Source organism: Odocoileus virginianus, chromosome 23, assembly GCF_023699985.2.
Source record: "Odocoileus virginianus isolate 20LAN1187 ecotype Illinois chromosome 23, Ovbor_1.2, whole genome shotgun sequence".
In the NCBI taxonomy this organism is placed as follows: Eukaryota; Metazoa; Chordata; class Mammalia; order Artiodactyla; family Cervidae; genus Odocoileus; species Odocoileus virginianus.
The window spans coordinates 9,868,812-9,890,531 of NC_069696.1; the positions used below are offsets into that span (position 1 = coordinate 9,868,812).

Consider the following 21,720-nt stretch of genomic DNA (forward strand, 5'->3'; position numbering starts at 1 on the left):
TGTAAGTTTGTTTTCTACAGACGTTTATTATTTCTAATATGGGCATTTTAGTGCTGTAAATTTCCCTCTATGTGCCGCTTTAGCTGCATCCCACAAATTTTGATACATTTTAAAAGACATTTATTTGCTTGGCTGTGCTGAGTCCTAGCTGCAGCATGTGGGGTCCCCGCGGCGCGCGGCCTCTTCAGTTGGGGCGGTGGGCTTTGCTGCTCCCCAGTATTCAGGATCTTAGCTCCCCGACCGGGAATTGAACCCATGTCCTCTGCACTGCATGGCAGACTTCCAACTACCGGACCATCAGGGAAGTCCCTGACATATACATATATGTATTTTTTTCTTTTCTTTTTGTTTAACATTCTTTCTTATCTTCTTATTTTATAAACATGCATGAATTTTTTCTTTTAAGGCTGCACTGCAAAACTTCCAAGGATCGAACTTGATCCCTTAACAGTGAAAGTGCAGAGTTCTAACCACTGGACAGCTAGGGAATTATCTATTTCACACACATGCACGTGTGTGTATTTATTTGTTTTTGTCTGCACAGGTCTTCAGTGCTTTGCTTGACTTTCTCTAGTTGCCGTGAGTGAAGGCTACTCTTCACTGTGGTGCAGGGGCTTCTCCTGTTGCAGAGTACAGGCCCTGGGCGAGAGGGGTTCTATAGTTGCAGCACGCAGGCTCAGTAATTGCAACTGGAGGACTTGGATGCTTCATGGCATATGCAATCTTCCCAGACCAGGGATTGAACCCTTGTCCCCTGCATTGGCAGGCAGATTCTTATCCACTGCACCGCCAGGGAAGTCTTATTGTTATTATTTTTAAATTTGTTTGACTGCACTGGGTCTTAGTTGTGGCACGCGGGATCTAGTTCTCTGGTCGGGAATAGGAAATCTGCACTGGGAGTGTGAACCACTGGGTCTTAACCACTGGACCACCATGGAAGTCCCCACACATATATTATTTAAAGTGTGTTGTTTAGTTTCCAAATATTTGGGGATTTTTCAGGGATCTTTCTGTTACTGATTTATCATTTAATTCTATGTGGTCCAAGAACATACTTGCAATTACTTAAAACTTTTAAGTGATAGAGGCTTGTTTTGTGGTTGAGAATATGGTGTTCCATGGTAAATATTTCATATATATGTGGAACTAAGGTATTGTTCTATTTTAACCACCATGGTTTTGTAATTATTATTTAGTTACAGTTGTAGTAATTTGGAGAGGGTGGAAAAGCTATTGTCTTAACTCAGAAGATGTCTGTTTGATGTCTTCAAGCTCCAAGGGCAGTCTCCGTCTCGTTTACCTTTCCGTGTGCTCAGTTGCTCAGTCGTGTCTGACTCTTTGCGACCTCATAGACTGTTGCCCGCCAGGCTTCTCTGTCCATGGGATTCTCCAGGCAAGAATACTGGAGTGGGTTGCCATTTCCTTCTCCAGGGGATTTTCCCGACCCGGGGGTCGAACTTGCATCTCCTTATGTCTCCTGTATTGGCAGGAGGATTCTTCAGCACCCAGCCACCTGGGACCCTCACCATATTCCCGGCCCAAACTGAAAGCTCAGTAGACATTGGTTGAATAAATGGATGACAATTAGAAATGGTCCAGTTGTGTTCTGGCTTTTTATTTAAAAAACAAGATTATTGAGTCATGTGAGTGAGTCTTATGAACCTTTGTGTCCCCGCAGGACTTTGTGTGGTGCTTGGCACATCATGGGTGCTCAAGCAGCATTGATGGCACTGAATGGACCCAAAGAGACACCTACAAAGGCACCGCCTCTGACTGGTGGGGATTGACATCCACCCCGAGGCGATGACAAGCTACTCTGGTCAGGGCTGGAGAGGTTGTCCTGTCATAAAGCCCCCAAAGACATGATGTCACACACAGACACCACTTGTGAAAGGGAGGGGCTGTGTGCTGGACTCCTGGGTGTAGCTGTGCTTCAGTGCCCTTCTCAGTGTGGGAGCCGGACGGGAGGCGAACAGGCTTCCTGCGCACTGATACGGTCAAAGGATACTCGGCAGATCGCTCACATCCTCAAGGTTGGTAGATCTGGTAAGCAGTTTCAAAAGGCCGCCCTCAGTAAACCACCCAAGCAGGTGATAATTGTCTTGATGACTCCTAGCCTGACTGTTCTGCCTCCCTTCCCACGTGGTGTTTTCTCTTCCCTCCTCTTCTTCTCTGACTCAGTATTCATTTTCTCTCCTCCAAACCTTGGTTCAGAAAAAGTCTGATATCTTGCTTACTGAAAACTTACTGCCATCCAACCATCTCATCCTCTACTGTTGAATATGTTCAACAGTATTCTCAGCACCTTCTCAGTATTCTCAGAGAAGGTGGTTCAGTAGGAAGGGAGGTTTGGTAGTGCCCCGGAGAGAGACGAAATGAGCTGAGGCTCCAGAAAGGCCCCCTGGGTTTGGGGACTAGGAGCTTATTGATGACTTTGGTGAGAGAGGTCTCAGAGGCTGATGGGAACACAGAGTCTGAAGTGGGTTGTGGAGTGAGGGAGTGGTGGAGCGAAGTGGAGACATGCAGGGCAGAGTCTCTCAAGGAGATGGTGTGAAGGGAAGGGGACAATTAGGATGGCACCTGGAGAAAGGATGTGGGCTGAAGGGACAAGAGCTGGGTGATGTGATTACATATGGATGGGAAGAGAAGGAAAGACAAGTGAGAGAGGGGACCCCCAAACACCAGGTTGTGAGAAGACCAGACGAATGGAGTACAGGAGCGGGTGAGCCCCAGAGAAGCGGGTGCGGTCTCCTCCCCTGAAGAGGAAATGACCTGTGAGAAGCAGAGAATGGACGAGTTTAGTGGCAGAAAGTCTGGGAACACCCGTCTGATAGAGCCTGTGGGCCCGAGTGAGAGTGAGCAAGGCGGACAAGGGGCTGGAGGTTGAGAGATTCCCTGACAGTTCCTGTGGAGAATGGGGGACTCAAGGGGAACAGAGGCTCCCCAGGCCACGCTGAGGTCCACCTCACCCTGGAGACCTTGACTTACCCTGGTGTCACTTTATATGCAGCTCAACGCTGAAGGTGGGATTCTAGACAGGGTGCTTTCGAAAGGTTAGGGAATCTCCCCCTGTCCTCCCAAGATTATTCCAAATCTGCTGCATAACACCAAAAATACTTTAAACTGGTGGTAGTTTTTAATCATTTTTATTTACTATTATAATTAGCCGCCTACCCCCTGCGGTCAGTTTACATCAGATGATCAGTAGAGCTGTACTTTTCCCCTTAATCCTCTCCCGACCCACCCTCCCCATCCTGACCCCTGCTTTTCCAGTGGGAGGTCTGAGGTCTTGGGAGAAATTCCTGAGCATTTTCCAAGCTCTGAGTACTAACCCACTCCAGTCCTGAGTTTAGCCTCAAACTGAAACTGGCAGGCTTTCCCTTGGATGAACCCTGCTGGCGGGGGTCCTGCCATTCCCCCAGCTGCCTCTGGCCCATTGCAGTCCCCGCCAGCCACAAAGTAAAGGAATATCAGGCCCCTGGGGCAACATGATGCACTGACTGATACCCATCTTCTCTCCTTAGACTGAAAATGGTGTTTGGTCTGTGCAGCCAGAGAGAGAGGTAAAGTTTACATGGGCCCTGTTATCATACCCTCATCAACCAGGAAAGGGGACCCCCTCACTGGGTCCCACGAGGAAGGGGTTTTGTATGGCCCTTTTCTTGACTGTTACAGCGTCTCTGGGACTCAGGGTTAGAGTGGAGAGTCTGGTACAGACGAATGGGACGTGCCTCTGTGTGTGTGTGTTTGTGTGTGCATGTGTGTGTATATAGACAGGGTGCCAGCATTCTGGCAGTGCCAAGACACTGTGTTCAAGGGGGTTCTCAGGTGGCCTAATGGTTAGGATTCGGCATTTTCACTGTGGAAGCTCGATCCCTCGTTGGGGAACCATCCCACGTGCTATTCAGAATGGCCAGAAAAAACTCTGTTTGTCCCAAGGGAGGTGTTCTAGAAGAGCAAGATGGACAATGGGATATTATTTCTAATCCAGGCTGAAGGACTTGTTAGTCCAGAGGAGAGAGGGAGGGCTTTGGGGGGCTGTGGGTCAAAGAGCTAATACAACCCTTAAACGAACAGCTATGAATGCTGAGCCAAGGCTAAGCCCTTGCCTTCAGGCTGGAGAGCCAAGATGGACCTGTGTAAACAAGAAGGAAAGGAAAAGGGAGTGGGTCAGAGGGGCTGTGTGGGCTCCAGGCTCCAAGTCTGGCTTTCTGAATAAGCAGAGAAACAGTCATTATGGCCAGTCAGCAGGGAGCCTGGGCTGAGCCCTGTTACAGCTGCAGATTTATTCATCCACACTGTTGATTGGACACATCCTGGTGGAATAGGTGCTGGGGCTTGGACGGGAGAGAAAAACTGTGAGGGCACGAGACCCCAGCCTCACACTCTGCTCTGCTTTCCTTCCAGGCTCTATAGTCTCCTCTATGCAATACAAATCTTCATTCTTACAGGTGAGGGCCTGGGTGCTGGGATGGTCGGGGGAGTGATGGCAGGACCCAGGGAATGGGTGCTCGTCTCTGAGCCACTTCAATCTCTAGCTACTCCCCAAGACTCCCAGAGGCCCCCTCCTGAGATCGCCATGTGCCTGGCTCCCCAGGGCTGGTCACACTGCTCAGAACCAAGGCTGGCCTTATTTCTCCCTTTCCTCCCTCTGTACCTCCATGGAGAAGTGGGATTTGAACCTGTGTCTGATCTAAAACCCATGCATCCTCCTAAAAAACTCACAAACCAGCCCCTCAAAATACATATAACCAAGTCATGCCCTATAGCAGTGATCTTCAAATATTTACTTATACCTTTTGAATAATACCACTTCCCCGGTGACTCAGATGGTAAAAAGCGTCTGCCTACAATGCAGGAGACCAGGGTTAGATCCCTGGGTTGGGAAGGTCCTTTGAAGTAGGAAATGGCAACCCACTCCAGTACTCTTGCATGGAGAATCCCATTGACGGAGGAGCCTGTAGGCTGCAGTCCGTGGGGTCGCAAAGAGTCGGACACGACTGAGTGACTTCACTTTCTTTTCTTTCACTTTCACTTTTGAATAGCTGTCCCCTCACACATTTGTAAGTTAATGTCTAAAGTCTTTCATCACACATCAAAATAGTTTAAAAATATACCATTATTGCCATATTGTACATACTGACGTTTAAAAATAATTGTTACTTTTTATGTGTTTTAACTAGTCTGTCTTCATCTCCCTGCAGGCGTGGCATACTACTATTTTCAGGGGTCTGTGGGGAAAACAGCCCCTGCCCATGAGATTGCTGTGGAGTCATCACAGGTGGGGACCTCTGTCAGGGGCTGAGGGGACCGTCATGTAGCACACAGAGCGGTCATACTGCTTGATCAGAAATGGGAGACCACCTGTGTGTGTGAGGACTTTGGTGAAATTCCCTCTGTTCTCGGCAAAGTGTCAAACAAAGCCCCCCTTTACCACCCCCAACCGCCACCCCCCGCCCCGGGCTGGCTGGCTGGTCACCTCAGGGCTCTGTGGCGTCAGCTCAGCTCGGGGCTCCGTGGCAGGAGCCTAGACAAACCGACAGGAACAGATGACCCCTCACGTGTGAGTAGTCTTGGAACATGGTTCCACTTTCATACGTGAAGGGGGTGGTGGTGAGCAGGACAGCTGCCTGGGGTGACATGTCTTCTCGGACACTCCAGGTCCAGGAACCCGTGACTGAAGCCCCTACTCCCAGCCGTCTGTCAGGAAAACACACATGGAAGCTAGATTTCCACTGAGAGCCACGTGCCGGATGAGGGGTTGCCCCTCTGGTGAAACCTCGCAGCCCCCCAGCGGCATTGTGTGTGTGTGTGCTGGGGCACAGCCAGGGAGCGTGTGACAGTTTCAGGTGAACGGTGAAGGGACTCAGCCATGCATGCACATGTATCCATTCTCCCCGCCTCCCACCAGCAGCTCTCACTTTGTAGAGGAGGAAACCTAGGCTCCCAGAGGGACAGTGACTGGACCCAGGCTGCCCAAGAGGACACGCTAGAGTCGCATGCCTGGTCTCTGCAGACCTCCTGCTCTCCCTCTAGTGTTACAGGGAAGAGAGGGTTTTCACCGGGACGAGCTTCTCTGTGACCCAGCAACATGGAGACGTGTGGGCTACGTAGTTAGGGAGTGCCTGCCGAGGTTGCAGAGCCCCTAAGAAGGCCCAGGTGGGCAGGTGCCATAGGGCTTCCCTGATAGCTCAGTGGCTAAAGGATCTGCCTGCAATGCAGAAGGCCCCGGTTTGATTCCTGGGTCAGGAAGGTCCCCTGGAGAAGGGATAGGCTTCTTGGGATTCTTGGACGTCCCTTGCGGCTCAGCTGGTAAGGAATCCACCCGCAATGCGGGAGACCTAGGTTTGATCCCTGGGTTGGGAAGATCCCCTGGAGAAGGGAAGGGCTACCCACTGCAGTATTCCGGCCTGGAGATTCCCATGGACTGTATAGGTTTGCAAGCAGTTGGACACCACTGAGCAAATTTCACTTTCGGAGACAGAGTATATTTTGCTTCCTTTGTGTGTGTGTGTGTGTGTGTTTACTTAACCAAACTTTCATTTAAAAAACTTTATTGTCATCAAAGAAATGTGTATACGTAGTTTGATGAGTCAAAGGTTTAAGACCTGGAAAAAGTCTGCTATTTCTCCCAATCCTCTTCACCCACAATTCCCCCAGCCCAGGGTGGAAATCTTTCTAGCTTCCAACTTTCTAGCTGAAGCCATTGACTTTGCCTCTGCTGTTCTAAATTAAAAGCTTATCTTGCTTTGTCTTGATTGTTCAGATTTAAACATTATCTAATGAATTATTACAACAAAAGATGAGGATTTAGCTCTCATAACAACTGAACACTTACTGCTACCTCCAACACACATTTCACCTCTCTTAGTCTTCCTCATGATTATATCCCAGGTTTTGGCATTCTAAATGTTTTGAGTAATGACATCTTTAGTTGCTAAAAGTTAAGTACCATTTTTTTTTGCTAACTTTTACATCAATTTGGGTTTTAAATCCCTCTCCCACACAGTGGGCTCTTTTTAATACATTTTTTTAAGATTAGGGAACTATTTAAATAGAGTGAAATACATTTTTTTTAGCGTACAGTTCTGTGAGTTTTGACAGATGTATACAACTGTGAAATTGCCACTATAGCCAAGATACAGAACAGCTCCAGTCAGTTCAGAAAATTCCCCCACACTCACTAATACTCAACCCTTCCCCAGCTCCCAGCCCCTGGTATCCAGTGAATGGTTTTCTGGCCCCAGAGTGTTGCCTTTGCAAGATGGTCATAGAACTGGAAACATCCCAGTACGTAGTCTTTATTTATTTGCCCACGCAGCAGGCTTTCGGGATCTCAGCTCCCCGACCAGGGATCAAACCCGGGCCCCCTGCAGTGGAAGCACAGGGTCCTAACCACTGGACCACAGGGAAGTCCCCAATACGTAGTTTTGAATCTTTCACTGAGCACAGGACACCTAGTTGTGTGTCATGGTAGTTTGTACCTTCTCGTTACCTCGTAGTTGTCCCCTGTATGGAGGTACCACAGTCTATCCACCGACCAGATAAGAAGCATTTGGATTGTTTCTGGTTTTTGGCAGTTTCAGATAAAACCAGTATAATGTTCATGGACAAGTTTTGTGTGAACAAAGGTTTTCCTTTTAGGTAAACACCTCGCAGGGGAGTTGTCGGGTTATGTGGTAATGTGTAGTTAGTTTTCTAGGAAACTGTGAAACTTTCCAAAGGGGCTGGTATCCACTTTGCATTCTCACCAGCAGGGAATGAAGGGATCCGTTTGATCCATATCAGTTCCAGGATTTTCCTTTTTAAAAGTCATTCTAATAGGCTTGTGTAGTCATTTTGTTTAGCTCAATACTGAGGGTCTACCTTTTAAAACTATGCAAACAGTATTCCTGAGTCATGTAGTATACTATAATCAGTCTTTGTGTATGATTTTTGCTTTTATCCTCTTTTTTAAAGTTTAGTTTTCTCTGTACCTATAATTAATACATCTAAACTCTCTATTAAAAACAATTAATCTCCTTTGCTATACACTTAAGACAAATTAGGTGGTTTATCAATATGATCATTTTCCTGGGGACATATTTCATGGAGCCCTCCACCCTTTTCCCACCTGGATGGACATCATTGAGGTCTGAGGCTAAGCTGTCCTGGGATTCTCCCTTCATTGTTTTCTTCGGAGTACGTCACTTCTTTCACGTGTGGAGCCCATGTTATCTTTTATTTTGGGGGCAGCACAACGTGCAGATGGGCTGAGGTGTAGTCCTGAGATATTCTTGAGGGGTAGTCCTGAGATACTACCTGTTCAAAAAGGTCTTAGTGCGTATTTAACTCAGTGTGGCGAGGTACAGAATTTTAGATTAGAAATAATTTTCTTACAGATTTTGAAGATCCACATTTTCTTCTGGCTTCAAAGGTTGGTGTTGAAAAGTCTGATGAAACTTAATAGACTTCTTTCTTCATATCTCTGGCAGTTTTTAGGTTCTTCTTTTCGTCCTAGGTATTTCAGTATTTACTGATGACATCATCTGGGGTGGGTCTCCTTCATCCATTTTCCTGGACACTTGGCGATTCCTTCTCCTCTACAAACGCAGGTCCTGTATCTTTGGGAAAACTCTCAATAACACATGACTGATATTTATTTGGGATCTTTCCCTGCCCCTCTAGTTTGTTGACTCTGTTCCTTCTTTCAGAAAGATCTGTGATTTAGCTGCTGGACCTCCTGATCTCTCTATTCTGGGAGAAACTCTTTTTCAATTTTATCTTCTACACTCTGATTGGATTTTTAATTCCCATGATCATATTTCTGTTTTTGAAGAATTCGATGTTGTAGGGAGTGCTGGTGGTCCAATGGTTAAGGATCCATCTTCTAATTCAGGGGATGCCGGTTCAATTCCTGGTCAGGGAACTAAGATCCCACATGCCATGGGCCAATGAAGCCCATGCCCAGCAACTAGAGAGAAGCCTGTGCACTGAGCTAGAGAGAGAAAAAAGAAAGCCCAAGTGCCGAAATGAAGAGTCCATGCACCTCAACAGACCCCGTGCAGCCAAAATGAAATTTAAAAAAAGGAAAGAAAGAATTAGAGATTACTGTTGGAACATTTTTATTTTAGCACCTGTCCTTGTCTTGTGAAAGCAGCGTTTTATGTCTAAATACAGCGATCATTTGTTAAAAACAAAACCCCGTAGTCTACAGTGTCTGCAGCGTGCACTGACAGTGGACCGATGCATGACTGAGCCCTTGACAAGTCACCTCAGCCTTCTCTCTTCCTCCTTGCACACAGCCCATCGGGGAGACCTTAAGGCCAGTGTGGGGGCCGATGGATAAGTGCTACCCCGTGACCACTCAGGTGGGTGAGGGCTGGGGACTCCTCCTCCCCTGAGTGGGGCGTCTGTCCTGGGGCTCCTCGGTGGGCACACATGGAAAGAGGATGGGCCAGGCAGGGAAGGGCTCCCGGGCACACTCAGCTCTAAGTGACGGCCCCTGTTTCCCTCTGTAGAGACGCAGAGTCAGGAGTGGGAAGAAGCATGACTCTGAGGTAAGTGAGGCCTGGGGCTGGGGGCTGCCACCTGTCCGTGCTCCCCGAGACAGGAAGTCCGTCCAGCGCATGGTCAGGGCCCCAGGGATAGCGGGGGGCTCCTTTAGGAAACCTACAACCCGACCACACCTCGAGCTGAGAAGGGAGGGGCTTCCCTGGAGAAACAAAGTACTACAGACTCCAAGTGTGCACAGCAGGAGGCGGGGGAGGGCATCAGATGGCCTTGCTGCCCACTTACTGCCCTCGTGCCCCTCTGCAGGCCGTGACCCCCAAGGCAGCGGGAGGACCGAACGATGCTGCCTCCAAGGAGGAGACTGCTGTCTTGTCTAGGGAGGAGGTGGGGCCCCCGGGGGAGGAAGCAGCCAGCCTCATTCCTGGTGCAAAGGGGGTGACGGAGAAGGAAGAGGTGGCAGGAACCCCAGGATGGCAGGTAAGGGAGCCCGGTGCTCAGCTGGAACACCATCGCCCTGTGGGTCCTACTGGGACGCCCCCGGGCTCTGCAGGGTGGAGGGGAGAGGCCAGGCCCATGCCACTGTGGCAACAGTGGGGGGAGGCCGGGGCACCCCAAGACCACGGAGTCAAACTGCCATCCCGGCGGAGCGACAGCTCTGCGTGTGGCTGAGAGGTGCAGACACGGTCTGAGCGGCGAGGGGATCTGAACCCCAGCCTCCCCCGACTTCTCGAGAAGAGAGGCCTGTCTCCCCAGCTGCACAATGTGGAACCTGCCTCTTCCCACCCCGTGCCCCTTCTCCCTTCCTAGGAGAACAAGAAGGCCCAAAAGGAGTTGGCTGTGTATGTTTCTGGTAAGACAGCAGACGCCACCCTGTGCAGCGGGACTGCCCTGCTCCCTCATCTCAGGGACCCTGCAGAGGGCACAGATAGCTGAGCTCCTCCCCGGCACCCCTGGCCCAGGGAGCGGGCGGGGATGAAGGCCAGGCAGCCTGATGCCCAGCCGTCTCTGAAAGAGCCCCCTGCATCCTTCTTCCTGCTTGGGTTGGCAGGACTTGAGGCCACTACCCTTGGGCTGGAGGAAAGTGTCTGCCTTTTTAGCAATACTGACCTGTTTTCCTGGGAACACAGCGTACCCTAGCCCTGGGCAAGGTTCCTTCCAGCAGGGTACTCACAGGGCGTGTCTGTGTGTGCGTTTTAGAGGCTTCCGAGGTGGACATCATGGAGGAAAGGCCCGGGGGCTGGGTCCCCCAGCTCTTGAGGAAGCTCTGGCTGGGCTGGTTCCCCGCCTCTGACATCCCGAAGACTCAGAGCCACGAGTGACACTGTGTCCAATAAAACCACAGCTGATGCTTCTGCAGGCCCGGCCTCCTCCTTTCAGGGCCCTCAGATTTCTGCAAACTCCGTGTGGCTGCGTCCACGGCCCCTGTCCCAACCCGCTGCAGGAGCACCGCCTCCCGCCACTAGGCGCAGACGTGGGTATGCTGGAGACTCACGGGGGCCCTGGCTGGCCTTCTGAGTCAGTGCCAAGGGACAGGCCAGGTTCCCTGAATGTTGAGAGCTGACTGTCATGAAGGCACAACTGGCTTGATTAGCGGCTGGTGCTGCTGACCTGTCTGGGGTCTCCCAGCTCTTAACCTCAATGTGCCAGGGAGTCTGCCTGAGACTCAGGTGAGCAGACAGTCAATAGAGCCCTTGGGCGGTGTCTGTGTGAGCTCAGCCCAGACCAGACTGGGGGCTGGAGGTGGAGGATGGGTGTCCCTGCCCGTGGCCAGGGCTCCAGGCTTAGAAGGTCTCAGCCTCTGAGTCGGCGCAGGAAGACAGGACCCGGCAGCCATCAGAGGCAAACCTGCTCCTGGCCGGAGGCGAAACAGAAGCCCAAGGCCACATGGTGGCAGAGCACAGCAAGGATGAGGGCCAGGGTGTCCTCCTCTGAGCTCTGCAGGGCCTCCTTCAGCTCGGCCGTCCCGCTGTCACAGGACCCAAGGTTGACCCTGTCCCCAGGGCACGCCTGCGGTCCACAGGGGCTCATTCCCGGCCCCTGCCTAGCCTCCCGAGAGCCCGGTCTCACCTGGCCACTCAGAGGATGGAGCCCCGGGTTGGAGCCGAGCTCTAGTGTGGCCGTGAGTGGTAACTCCGACTGGGCAGGGGCTGGGGGATGAGTGTCCTAAGGGGCAGAGAAAGGGGGCCCATCCTATAAAGAGGCCCAGGGAGGTGGCTCCCTCCTGGGAAGAGCTCCGGCCTCAAGAGACTGAGCGCTATGATCTCACCCTGCATATCACTTCCCAGTCCCGCCCCCACTTTCTGGGCCGCAGACTTGAGGTGCTGGCTGACCTGCGGCATCTAGAGCAAGGCTGCTGTGACTAGGCCTGAAATGCGGGTGTGAGAGCTGTTGGGGCCCCTTATTGCATGGGGGCCTGAAGTCTCTCCCCAGCCTACGTGAGCTCATCCCAGCAGAAGCCAGAAGCTGTTTATATAGGCTCGGTCACTACACCCAGCAACCGATGTTGGGTCTCCCAGGGTGTCTGGGTGTAAGCCTCAGTACACGCATCTCACAGTACACCCTGCTACACCTTCAGAGCCTCAGTACATCCATTTGTTAAACGGGGTCAAATGCCAGGTAAGGATGAATCAGTCTGGGGGGTGGGGGCTGGTTTTGGGGAGACTGCTGAGGCTACATGTCTGCCAGGGTATGGTTAGGGGCCCCAAGTGGGACTCAAGTCAGGATGGAGCCACCAGACACTGGTTTATTGAACATCAGGGCTACCGCTGAGGTTGGGGGCTGGGTGCCTGCCTCTAGCGGGGCACCGCACAGAGCTGGTACGGGCCTGGGGACACCAGGAAGGCAAAGACACCGTGGTAGCTGGGGTGTGGCTGCCCGGCAGGCACCCAGAAGCTGAAGCGCTGCAGGAGGCTGGTGAAGAAGAGGAAGAGCTCCATGCGGGCCAGGGGCTCCCCGAGGCATGCGCGGCGGCCTGTGGGCGGGCACGGGGGCTCTGTGAGCCTGGGCTCTACCCCTCCAAGACCCCCTCAGGAAGGGCAAGCAAACCGAGCACCCCCCACCCCCAAGGTACCTGCGGAGAAGGGTATGAAGGCCTCCTGCTTGACGAAGCGGCCCTGGGCATCCAGGAAGTGCTCCGGGTGGAAGCGGAAGGGCTTCTTCCAGAGGGTCTCGTCCTTCAGCACTGACGACAGGTTGGTGATGAGTGTCGTCCCCTGGTGGCAAATGTCTGGCGTGGGTGAGGTCTCGATCGGAGGCGGGGGGTGTGGGGTGCCCAGACCCCTGACACCAAACACACGTGGACACACACACATGCCTGGCACACACCTGGACTCTTCAAGTATCCGCAGCCCAAGAGGTTTCTCAGCACCGTCCCCTTCCCCATGGCAGGTGCCCTTACTGCCCCTCTGCACGGGCTCCGCCAACACTGTGACATGGTCTAGTTTGTCTTCCCTGCCCGAGCAGGGAATCAGAGGGACAGAGCCAGGCCTGCTCTGCTCTCCTCTCCACGCCCACCCAGGCTGGGACATTCGGCACCTGCGGCCATGAGGACGGGGTGGCTCGGGTTCCAGTCCTGGCCACACCTGACAACACTCACACTGGGGATACCAGGTGGAAGGTGGTGCGGAGCCGGGGTTGGGAGATCCACAGGCCTACCTTTGGGATGTGGAAGCCCTGCACCTCGATGTCACGGGATGTCATGTGGGGCACTCCCAGAGGGATGATGTCTGCAAAGCGTTGCACCTCATGGACCACGGCCATGGTGAAGGGCATGAGGGCCTGATCCCCCATCTCTGGTCGCCTCACCTGCCCTATCACCTCATCGATTTCCTTCTGGACATGTCCTGGAAAACAAGCGTCCTCATGTGGTCAGACCCAAGGGCCGGGCTCCCACCTCCTCCGGACGCCACTCCGAGGAAGGCGCTGTGACATCTGCGCTGGGGCTCAGCTTCTGCGCAGAACTGCTGGCTGGGGCCAAACCAGCTGAGCTCAGGGGCCTCGGGCTGGCCCCGTCCTATCTCGCCCCTCCACCCCCCACTCCGGGCTAGACTCACGCTGCACGTCTGGGTGCAGGATCATGAGGAGGAGGGCCCAGGCCAGTGTGGTCGAGGTGGTGATCATCCCGGCGGAGAACAGGTCGGCCACCACCAGGCGAAGGTTCGCATCATTGAAGCTGCTCTCGGGGTTCCCCTTGGCCTGGGTCACACCGGGAAGGTAAGCCCAGGGACAGAGGTGAAGTCCCCACATGGCCTCCCACTCTGCTCCGGTCAGCCCAGGTGTCTGATCCCTGGGTGATACACAGGCCTGAGTTTGCCTCCTGGGCCCTCAACACACATCCCTGTCGTGATCACCTCACCTCCTTCACCTTATCCAGGAAGGCGTCGGTCAGGTCTCGGGGTGGCTGAGTCGGGTCCCGGGTCATCTTCTGCTCAGCGATCAGCTCATCAATCAGGGCCATGAAGGCCTTCTGCCCCGGGAAGATCTTGGCAGCAAGCCCTGGGATGCGCAGGAGCGCTGGCACAGCTTCCACCACCTGTGCGGGTCACAGCCGTGGGGCCCTGGGACCGCCTGGTGCTCAGGGGCTCACCAGTCAGGTCCCAGCTTCCTCCAGTGTCCCCACCATCGACCTTGTTCCTCCCTAGGCTCAGACCCTGCCGCTCTCTCCTGGCCCTGAGCCCAGAAAGAGAAACCTAAAATGTATATATCAATGGGTACTGCTGCCTTCCAGTGAGAGTCCTCCCTCCCCTAAGTGCGCTGACCTCGCCGGGCCTCTCACATCTGGGGTGTCTGCCATCTCCTCACTTCCAAGCCTTTTTCCTTGCTGGTCCCTTTCCCGGAAAGCCTTCTCCCGGGTCCCTTCTCCGGGGGAGACCCGTTGGAGGACTGAGGCCGCCTCTACGGAGCTCCCTTCCCGCACCTGGCGCACTAAGCTAGATTCTTCTTTCAGCATATCCTCCATCACGTCCAACAGCTTGACGATGCGAGGATCCTTGTACTCGAAGCGACACCCGAAGGTCAGGGAGGCGATCACGTTGCTCACTGCTTTATTCAGGAGGTCCTTGGGGTTAAATGGACGTCCTGGAAGGGGACGGTGCAAGGTAGGGCGTCGCCTCCATCTCTTCTTTCCCAGGCCTCTCCAAACCTCCCAGACCTCCATGTGCCTCTGCCCCAGCACTCACTCACCGGCCTGGTCGGCGAAGGCGGCACAGAGGCAAGAGGCCTCCTCGGTCACCCACTGCTCCAGTGACTTCTTCCCCAGGCCGAAGTTGCGCAGGGTGGACAAGGAGAAGCGCCGCTGCTCCCGCCACGCGTTCCCATAACGCGCCAGGATTACTCCTGGGGGCGGGGCGGGCACGTGGGCGTGGCTCAGGTCTGGCCCCGCCCCGCTCGGGGCTCTGCTCACATCCCGCCCCCTTGGGAGAAATTCTCCAAGCTGCCCCAACCACACTGGCCTCGCCCTCCCCTCCCAAATCCCGCCCACTTTGACACCCCCTTCCATCTGGGGACTGGTCCCATTCGCTGACGGCCCACATTGCTCCCCGAATCTCCCCTGCTAGGGGCAAGTCGTGTCTCCACTTTTTATTTTGCCCACCGAGACCCCGTCTGCCACGTGGGGAATGTGCTGGCCCGGCCCTGCCCTGCCCACCCCGACTTTGTCCTCTTTCTCGCCCACCCTGACGTCCCCTTCGCGCTCGCAATGGCCCTGGGCCGCCCTCTCTTAGTAAGGCCCCCGCCCACTGCCTCATCCAATTTCTCCTTCCCCAACGCTTGGCACAGTCTCCTTTCTCCACCTGCCAACCCCTCAAATTCGTTGGCTCTTTCCTGCACCGAATGTCCGCGACCCTGCCTCCGACTGCAGGGACGCGGCCTGCCCTCTCCGCTTGCCTTCAGCGCGCGGCCCGTAACCCAGGTGCTCATAGACGGCCGGAGGTGGACGGTCGGAAGTGTCCTGGCTGCGGTACACCAGCGCCTCGCGCACTGCTGCCAGCCCGTTGAGCACGACTACAGGCGTCCAGACCTGCTGCAGGCTGAACACGTTCCCGAAGCGGCGCTGCAGCTGCAGGCCAAAGGTCGAGGGTGTTTGGCAAGCCCAGGCCCCGCCAGGCTGTGGGCCCAGCCTCCTGGCGTTAGCCTCGTGGCACCTCTGGTCCCCCTCCAGCAGCGAGCAACTGCAAGGACTTTATCTAGTCTTGTGAGCCCCAGGGGGGTTACATCCACTCGTTTTGAGGATCTCAATTTGGGTCAGGCCATCCTACTCATAGACCCACCTATGACTGTGCAAGGGTCACCAAAATGGTCAGTAGGCCAAGTTAGCATCCTATTTTACAGGTGAAGAAACTGAGGTTCATAGAGGGGAGTGGGGAGGCCCACGGTCTCATGGAGGCAAAAGATTTGAACTGTGTCTCTCTCAACCTCAACGTTCCTGATTTAAATAAGGCTCATGACCAAACTCCTCTCCCCCATTCTCAAAACCTTCCCTCCCAACGTAACCCTCAGGGACTCAGGCTCACATAATTTAAGAACTGGCCGGCTGAAGCCCCAGCCTGTCGCCATGCTGTAAAAGCCCCCAGCCCCTGGCCTTGTCCTCTCTGACCTCTGTTTGGAAAATCCAAACTGTTCTCGGGCCCTGAACAAACGCCCTCCCTCAGGAAGCCTCTCAAACCCGCCTCCTCTCCGTGGCCCAGTTCCTCTTCTGGCCTGTGGCTTCACCCAGCGCCCACTGTCCGCTGCTTGGTGGGGCCCTAGGACCACCGCTGCGTGCTCCCCAGCCCTCCGTCCTTACCTGGCTAAAGCTGGGACGCGGGTCCTCGAAGTCCACCTGCAGCAGGTTACCCAGCACGGGCAGCGGCGTGGGGCCTGGTGGGTAGCGTGCGGCCCAACGTGAGCGCCGGTGCATCAGGTCCAGCAAGAGCGAGAAGATGAGCAAGGCCACGGCCAGGGCCCCCAGCATGTCCCCAGACAGCAGCCCCATGGCTGCCTCCGTGTGCGGTGGGTTCCTCACCAAGCCGGCACCCAGGACCAGGCCAGTGGGGCACTCTCACTCCACCTCCAGAGCTCCACCAGTCTGGGGCCTCTTTATAAAGGGGGCGGAGAACCGGCCTTTGCCCTCTGCCCTGCGGTATCTTGTCAGGGAGGTTGGGCTGCCAGAGGGCACAGAGAGGGGTCAAGGAGGGTCAGGTGCCCGGGTGGCCACTGTCCGTCACGTGTGCTCTCCACGTGCTTCTGGAGGGTGGCTGGAGATCCCAAGAAGCTCCCCCTCCCCCAGCCTGACTACCCTGCTCGGCAGATTTCCGGCAACAATCCAGGGTCTTGGGAATGGATTCTGCCACTCACCTGTCACCTGTCACCCTCTAATGTGGTCACAGCCTCGTTCCCAGAACTTGTCCCTGTCCTCCTCCTGAGTGGCCTTCCCCTCCCAGCTATGTTACTGGTCCTTGCCCCGTGCTGGAGGGAGGACCTAATGATCAGAGGGACCACCGATAAAGTGTTCGGTGTCCCCTCACTTCCCACTAGTACACTCAGCACACACACAATCACATACTCCTAAACCACATTTACACATATTCACACAGTGACTAGCCCATGCTCACATGCCTATCTACACCCCCACAAGACCACATCCATGAACGCCTGTGTTACCACTTTCCACTCACAGACCCAGCACCAAGGTCTCTAGTTCTCACTGGCTGCCTGGACTCCCCGACTTCCCTACACCTCGAGGCTGCTCACAGTGATGCCGGCACCTTCACGTGGCTGGCTGCTGCCTCAGTTTCCCCCTGTTGTGGCGGTGGGAAGGTTGAATCTGGGGGTAGGGAGGCAGCAGGATTGTTTTCAGAGTTCCCTAATCACCCTGACCAGCCAGTTTGGTGGCCCAGAGCCCCTTTCCTAAGTTTGTCAGAAATTGGTCCTTGGACTTTCCAGTTCCTGTGGCCTCGAGGTGATGAATCTCCTCATGTAGGTGTCCATTTCCTGACTTGGAACAATGTAAGGTGGGCACTTTACCTTGTTGGTTGGGCTGCCAGTAAGCTCATGGTGCTAGGATGGCTTAGCACAGGCTGTGACTGTCCTTAGGGAAGCGGGCCTGCTTCCTCCTCCTAAATTTGTCCTTCAGTTCAGTTCAGCCACTCAGTCATGTCCAACTCTTTGGAACCCATGGACTGCAGCATGCCAGGCTTCCTTGTACATCACCAACTCCCGGAACTTGCTAAAACTCATGTCCATATCAAGTCGGTGATGCCATCCAACCATCTCATCCTTTGTCATCCCCTTCTCCTCCTGCCTTCAGTCTTTCCCAGCATCAGAGTCTTTTTAAGTGAGTCAGTTCTTCCCATCAGGTAGCCAAAGTATTGGAGCTTCAGCTTCAGCAACAGTCCTTCCAATGAATAGTCAGGGTTGATCTCCTTTAGGATTGATTGGTTTGATCTGCTTGCAGTCCAACGGACTCTCAAGGGTGTTCTCCAACATCACAGTTCAAAAGCATCAATTCTTCACTGCTCAGCTTGCTTTATAGTCCAACTCTCACATCCATACATGACCACTGGAAAAACCATAGCTTTGACTAGATGGAGCTTTGTCAGGAAAGGAACATCTCTGCTTTTTAATATGCTGCCTAGGTTGTCATAGCTTTTCTTCTGAGGAGCAAGTGTCTTTTAATTTCATGGCTGCAATCATCATCTGCAGTGATTTTAGAGCCCAAGAAAATAAAGTCTCTCACTGTTTCCATTGTTTCCCCATCTATTTGCCATGAAGTGATGGGACTGGTTGCCATGATCTTAGCTTTTTGCATGTTGAGTTTTAAGCCAGCTTTTTCACTCTCCTCTTTCACTTTCATCAAGAGGCTCTTCAGTTCCTCTTTGCTTTTGTCCTTGAACATCAGCTGTTAAAACTTCAGAAGACAAGGGGATGGAAACCAGACGGGGATGTAGCTTCTTGACCCTCAGAGGCCTGCCGAGGACCTCAAGGAATGGATTCCTGGGCCTCCCCTCTCTCCATGGGTCCAGTCCACTCTGGCTGCAGCCCATACCCTCTACTCTGGCTCTCTGGTTCCTTCCAGTCCTCCACAAAGGTGCAAATGCAAACCTTGGTACCGCCCTGCCCCAGTGTATGTTCCCTCCAGACTGCAATTATGGCTTCCAGGCACTCCCTCTCGGTCAGCCTCTTGCCTCCTCCAGGCAGGGGTTGGTCACAATATGCCAGGGTTCTGCTCGCCTCAGAACTCTCCAACAACTCAAGCGGTGAGATTTGAGGTTGAGTTTTTAAACCAGTGAAGCTGATGGGAACTCAGAGGCCCAAACTCATTCAAATGTAAAGGCATGGAAACTCAGAGGGTGGGGAAGGGGGCATTTCCTGGGCAGGGGTCAAGTCCCCTGCACCCACCCCCCCATCCCCAGAGTATGTGAGGCAACCTTTCTTTCTGAACACCGCTGGAGTAGTTGAGGGTCCTGGAGGCTCTCCCGTAGCTCACTGAGAGCCTGCAGGAGGCGCTCTGCCCTCCTGTACCCCCTTACCCTGTTCCCTCCCTCGCTCCCACCCCCAACAGTGAGAGGACCGGTTTTGCCCAGGTTGCCTTGGACAGGACCGAGTGCTTGTGGTCTGCAGGTGTGGGTCCTCAACATTTGCAATCCCGGCTTGGCTTGTGCAAGCGGCTCCTCCCCTTCCAAATTCCCACATCTCCACGCTCCTGCCAGGCTGGGGGCCAGCGGTGGGGCTGGCTGGGGCCCAACTGCCCTTCCTCAGTTTATCCAGCCTTTCCTGTGTCTTGCCTTGGCCGAGGCTTGGATTCCGTTCTATCCCGCTCTGTCGGGACACACCCTGTGCCGGTTGCTGGGCTGGGCGGAGGGATGGTGAGGGTGGGCCCCAAGAGCAGGAGTGGGAGCTAGGGAGGTGACGCACCAGCCAGCAGGTGCACGGCCGGCTCTGAGGGCTGCGGGGACGTTTCCCCAGGCTGGAGTAGACTTTCTGGGGAGACGTGGAGGACCTCGGGGGGCTTGGGACTGCAAACCGGGGTAACCTGAGTGCGGGGTTAAGGCACCACTGCAAAGCAGCAGGGCGGTGGCCGCTCCAGGCGGGGCTTTTAGTCTGGCAGAGGACTGGATCGTGGGAAACTCAGGTTCTTGGGCCTCAAGGAGGCAGAGAGACCAGCTTTGAGGCCACTGAAAAGACCAAGAGGGGAAGACCCGTGGGGAGCCCTGGGGCCTTCTCAGAGCCAGCCAGTGGTCTCCCATCCAACCTCAGTTGAAGGTTTCTGTCCCCGTTGGCAGCAACCTTCCGCCCTGGACGGCCAGAGAGTCTGGTGGTACTGGTGGGGCTGGCAGGATGGCCGTCACAGCTTTGTCACAGTGGCCCCGTTAAACTGCCCCCATCTACCCTTTGTTTTGCCTCATGCCTTCTGCAAACAGTCACTTTAATGGACGTATGAGGGCAGTAACAGATATGCTTGTAATTCAGGCAGTGCCCTGCAAACACCGGGGATGGGGGGGCTCTAGTCCAGGACAGGGTGGCCTTGACGAACACCTCAATCGTGAGGCCAACGGCCTGTTTCAATCATTGTGCAATCGCAGCCTTGGATTACCCTGCACTCACACGCCAGGCACTGCTGTTCACACACCATCCTCCCCACCCTCTGCAAGACAGGCGGCTTTATGATTCCCAAAGCACCGAGTCGTAGGGGTCACAGCAGCGGGTCAAAGTCATAGAGCACCATTAGGGTCGATCTCAGAACTCAGGCTCTGGACCACTGCACTACAGCAGAAATAAACTTCTTTGAGGCCCGAGGGCCAGCATTTAAGCTCCTGCAGGCTCACTGTTTTAGAGACATGCTCAGGCGGCCCTTGCTGGCTTCTGCTCCGGTGAAGCGGCTGGTGTTGGAGGGATGGGCACCCCTCCCCGCTCCTTCTCCCCCCCCCCCCCCCCAACACACCTCGGGGCCTCAGGTGTTGGCCCCGGCGGGAAGGCGCCTCCGACCCCCGGACTTGGGCCTGCGTCCAGGGAGACGTCAGCAAGATGGCGGGCGAGCAGCGCTCCAGGCCTGAGCCCGCGGCGCGGAGACCCAGCCCTGGGCCCCCAAGGCGATGCGGAGGAAGCTCCCTGGAAAGCAGGTGGGCAGCTGCAGTGCCCAGCGAGGGCGCGGGGAAAGCTGGTGGCATTTCGCTCACCCCCCGCCCCGCCCCTGCGGCAGACACCCCCCTCAGTTCCCGCTCCTGCCTGGGGGGCCGGAGGAGTGAGAGCCAGCTCCCGCCGGTGCGGGGTCCCGCGGGCCCAGCGGGCTCACCTGACTCCGGTACCGCCCGCTGGGGTCCAGGCAGCGACCGCGCCTGCGAGTCGGCGGACAACGGGGGGCGGGGCCGGGAGCCGCGGGGTGCAGGCCGATTCCTGGGATTTTCTGGGAACTGGGCTGGGCAAGACGAGAAAGTTCTGGAGCTTGCCTGCACAACGTGAACTTGCCTCAGGCTACTTATAGGTTAAGGTGGTCACCTTAACCTTGTTTTTGAATCTGGTTTAAAAACTTAACTCTTCAAAAATACACCAACACTGCACACCTATCATAGAATGGTCAAAATCCAGAGCACCGACACCGCCCAGCTCCCCGACACCGCCCAGCTCCGAGGGTGAACTCTCATTCCCTGCAGGTGTGTGGGAATGCAGACTGGGGCAGCCACTTTGGAAGACAGTTTGGCAGTTGCTTATTAAAAAACAAACAAACAAACCCTGCAACTTGTGTTTATAGCAGTTTTATTCATAATTGCTGAAGAGTGGAACAACTGTCTTCCAGTAGGTGAATGGATAAACTGGGGTGCATCCAGGAAACAGAACATTTAAGAGAAACTGAGCCTTTTAAAGGTGAAAGAGAGTGAAAAAGCTTAAAACTCAACATCCAGAACACTAAGCTCATGACATCTGGTCCCATCACTTCATGGTAAATAGATGGGGAAAAAAACTGACACAGCGACACTTTATTTCCTTGGGCTCCAAAATCACTGCAGATGTGACTGCAGCCACGAAAGTAAAAGATGCTTGCTTCTTGGAAGAAAAGTTATGACAAGCCTAGACAGTGTATTCAGAGACATCACTTTGCCAACAAATGTCCATATAATCAAAGCTATGGTTTTCCAAGCAGTCATGTGTGGATGTGAGAGTTGGACCATAAAGAGGGCTGAGTGCTGAAGAACTGATGCTTTTAAACTGTGGTGCTGGAGAACAGTGTCTCTTGAACGGCAAGGGACCAGTCAG

The 21,720-nt window shown here is 54.3% G+C and overlaps 2 protein-coding genes across 5 annotated transcripts; one reads left to right on the plus strand and one right to left on the minus strand.

Moving 5' to 3' along the window:
- The first annotated feature begins 1,681 nt into the window (after positions 1–1,681).
- LOC110126959 (uncharacterized) lies at positions 1,682–10,848 on the plus strand. Of its 3 annotated transcripts, XM_020876935.2 has the most exons (9): positions 1,684–2,046; positions 3,525–3,563; positions 4,408–4,451; positions 5,205–5,281; positions 9,285–9,350; positions 9,501–9,539; positions 9,799–9,969; positions 10,300–10,342; positions 10,690–10,848. In XM_020876935.2, exons 2-9 carry the CDS (start codon positions 3,532–3,534, stop codon positions 10,809–10,811), a joined length of 594 nt encoding a protein of 197 aa, XP_020732594.1. In that variant the 5' UTR covers positions 1,684–2,046; positions 3,525–3,531; the 3' UTR covers positions 10,812–10,848. The 3 variants fall into 3 exon arrangements, with proteins under 3 accessions (XP_020732595.2, XP_070309555.1, XP_020732594.1); XM_020876936.2 differs by lacking the exons at positions 10,300–10,342; positions 10,690–10,848 and having other exon boundaries at positions 1,682–2,033; positions 9,799–10,241; XM_070453454.1 differs by lacking the exons at positions 10,300–10,342; positions 10,690–10,848 and having other exon boundaries at positions 1,682–2,046; positions 9,799–10,238.
- A 1,367-nt stretch (positions 10,849–12,215) lies between these two features.
- Positions 12,216–18,747, minus strand: LOC110126958 (cytochrome P450 2D6). 2 transcript variants are annotated; one of them, XM_020876934.2, is made up of 9 exons: positions 16,274–18,408; positions 15,376–15,547; positions 14,674–14,826; positions 14,408–14,568; positions 13,847–14,023; positions 13,545–13,686; positions 13,147–13,334; positions 12,563–12,704; positions 12,216–12,463 (listed from the first exon to the last, which is right to left on the minus strand). In XM_020876934.2, exons 1-9 carry the CDS (start codon positions 16,460–16,462, stop codon positions 12,285–12,287), a joined length of 1,503 nt encoding a protein of 500 aa, XP_020732593.2. In that variant the 5' UTR covers positions 16,463–18,408; the 3' UTR covers positions 12,216–12,284. The 2 variants fall into 2 exon arrangements, with proteins under 2 accessions (XP_020732593.2, XP_070309554.1); XM_070453453.1 differs by lacking the exon at positions 12,216–12,463 and having other exon boundaries at positions 12,569–12,718; positions 16,274–18,747.
- Between the last annotated feature and the right edge of the window lie 2,973 nt (positions 18,748–21,720).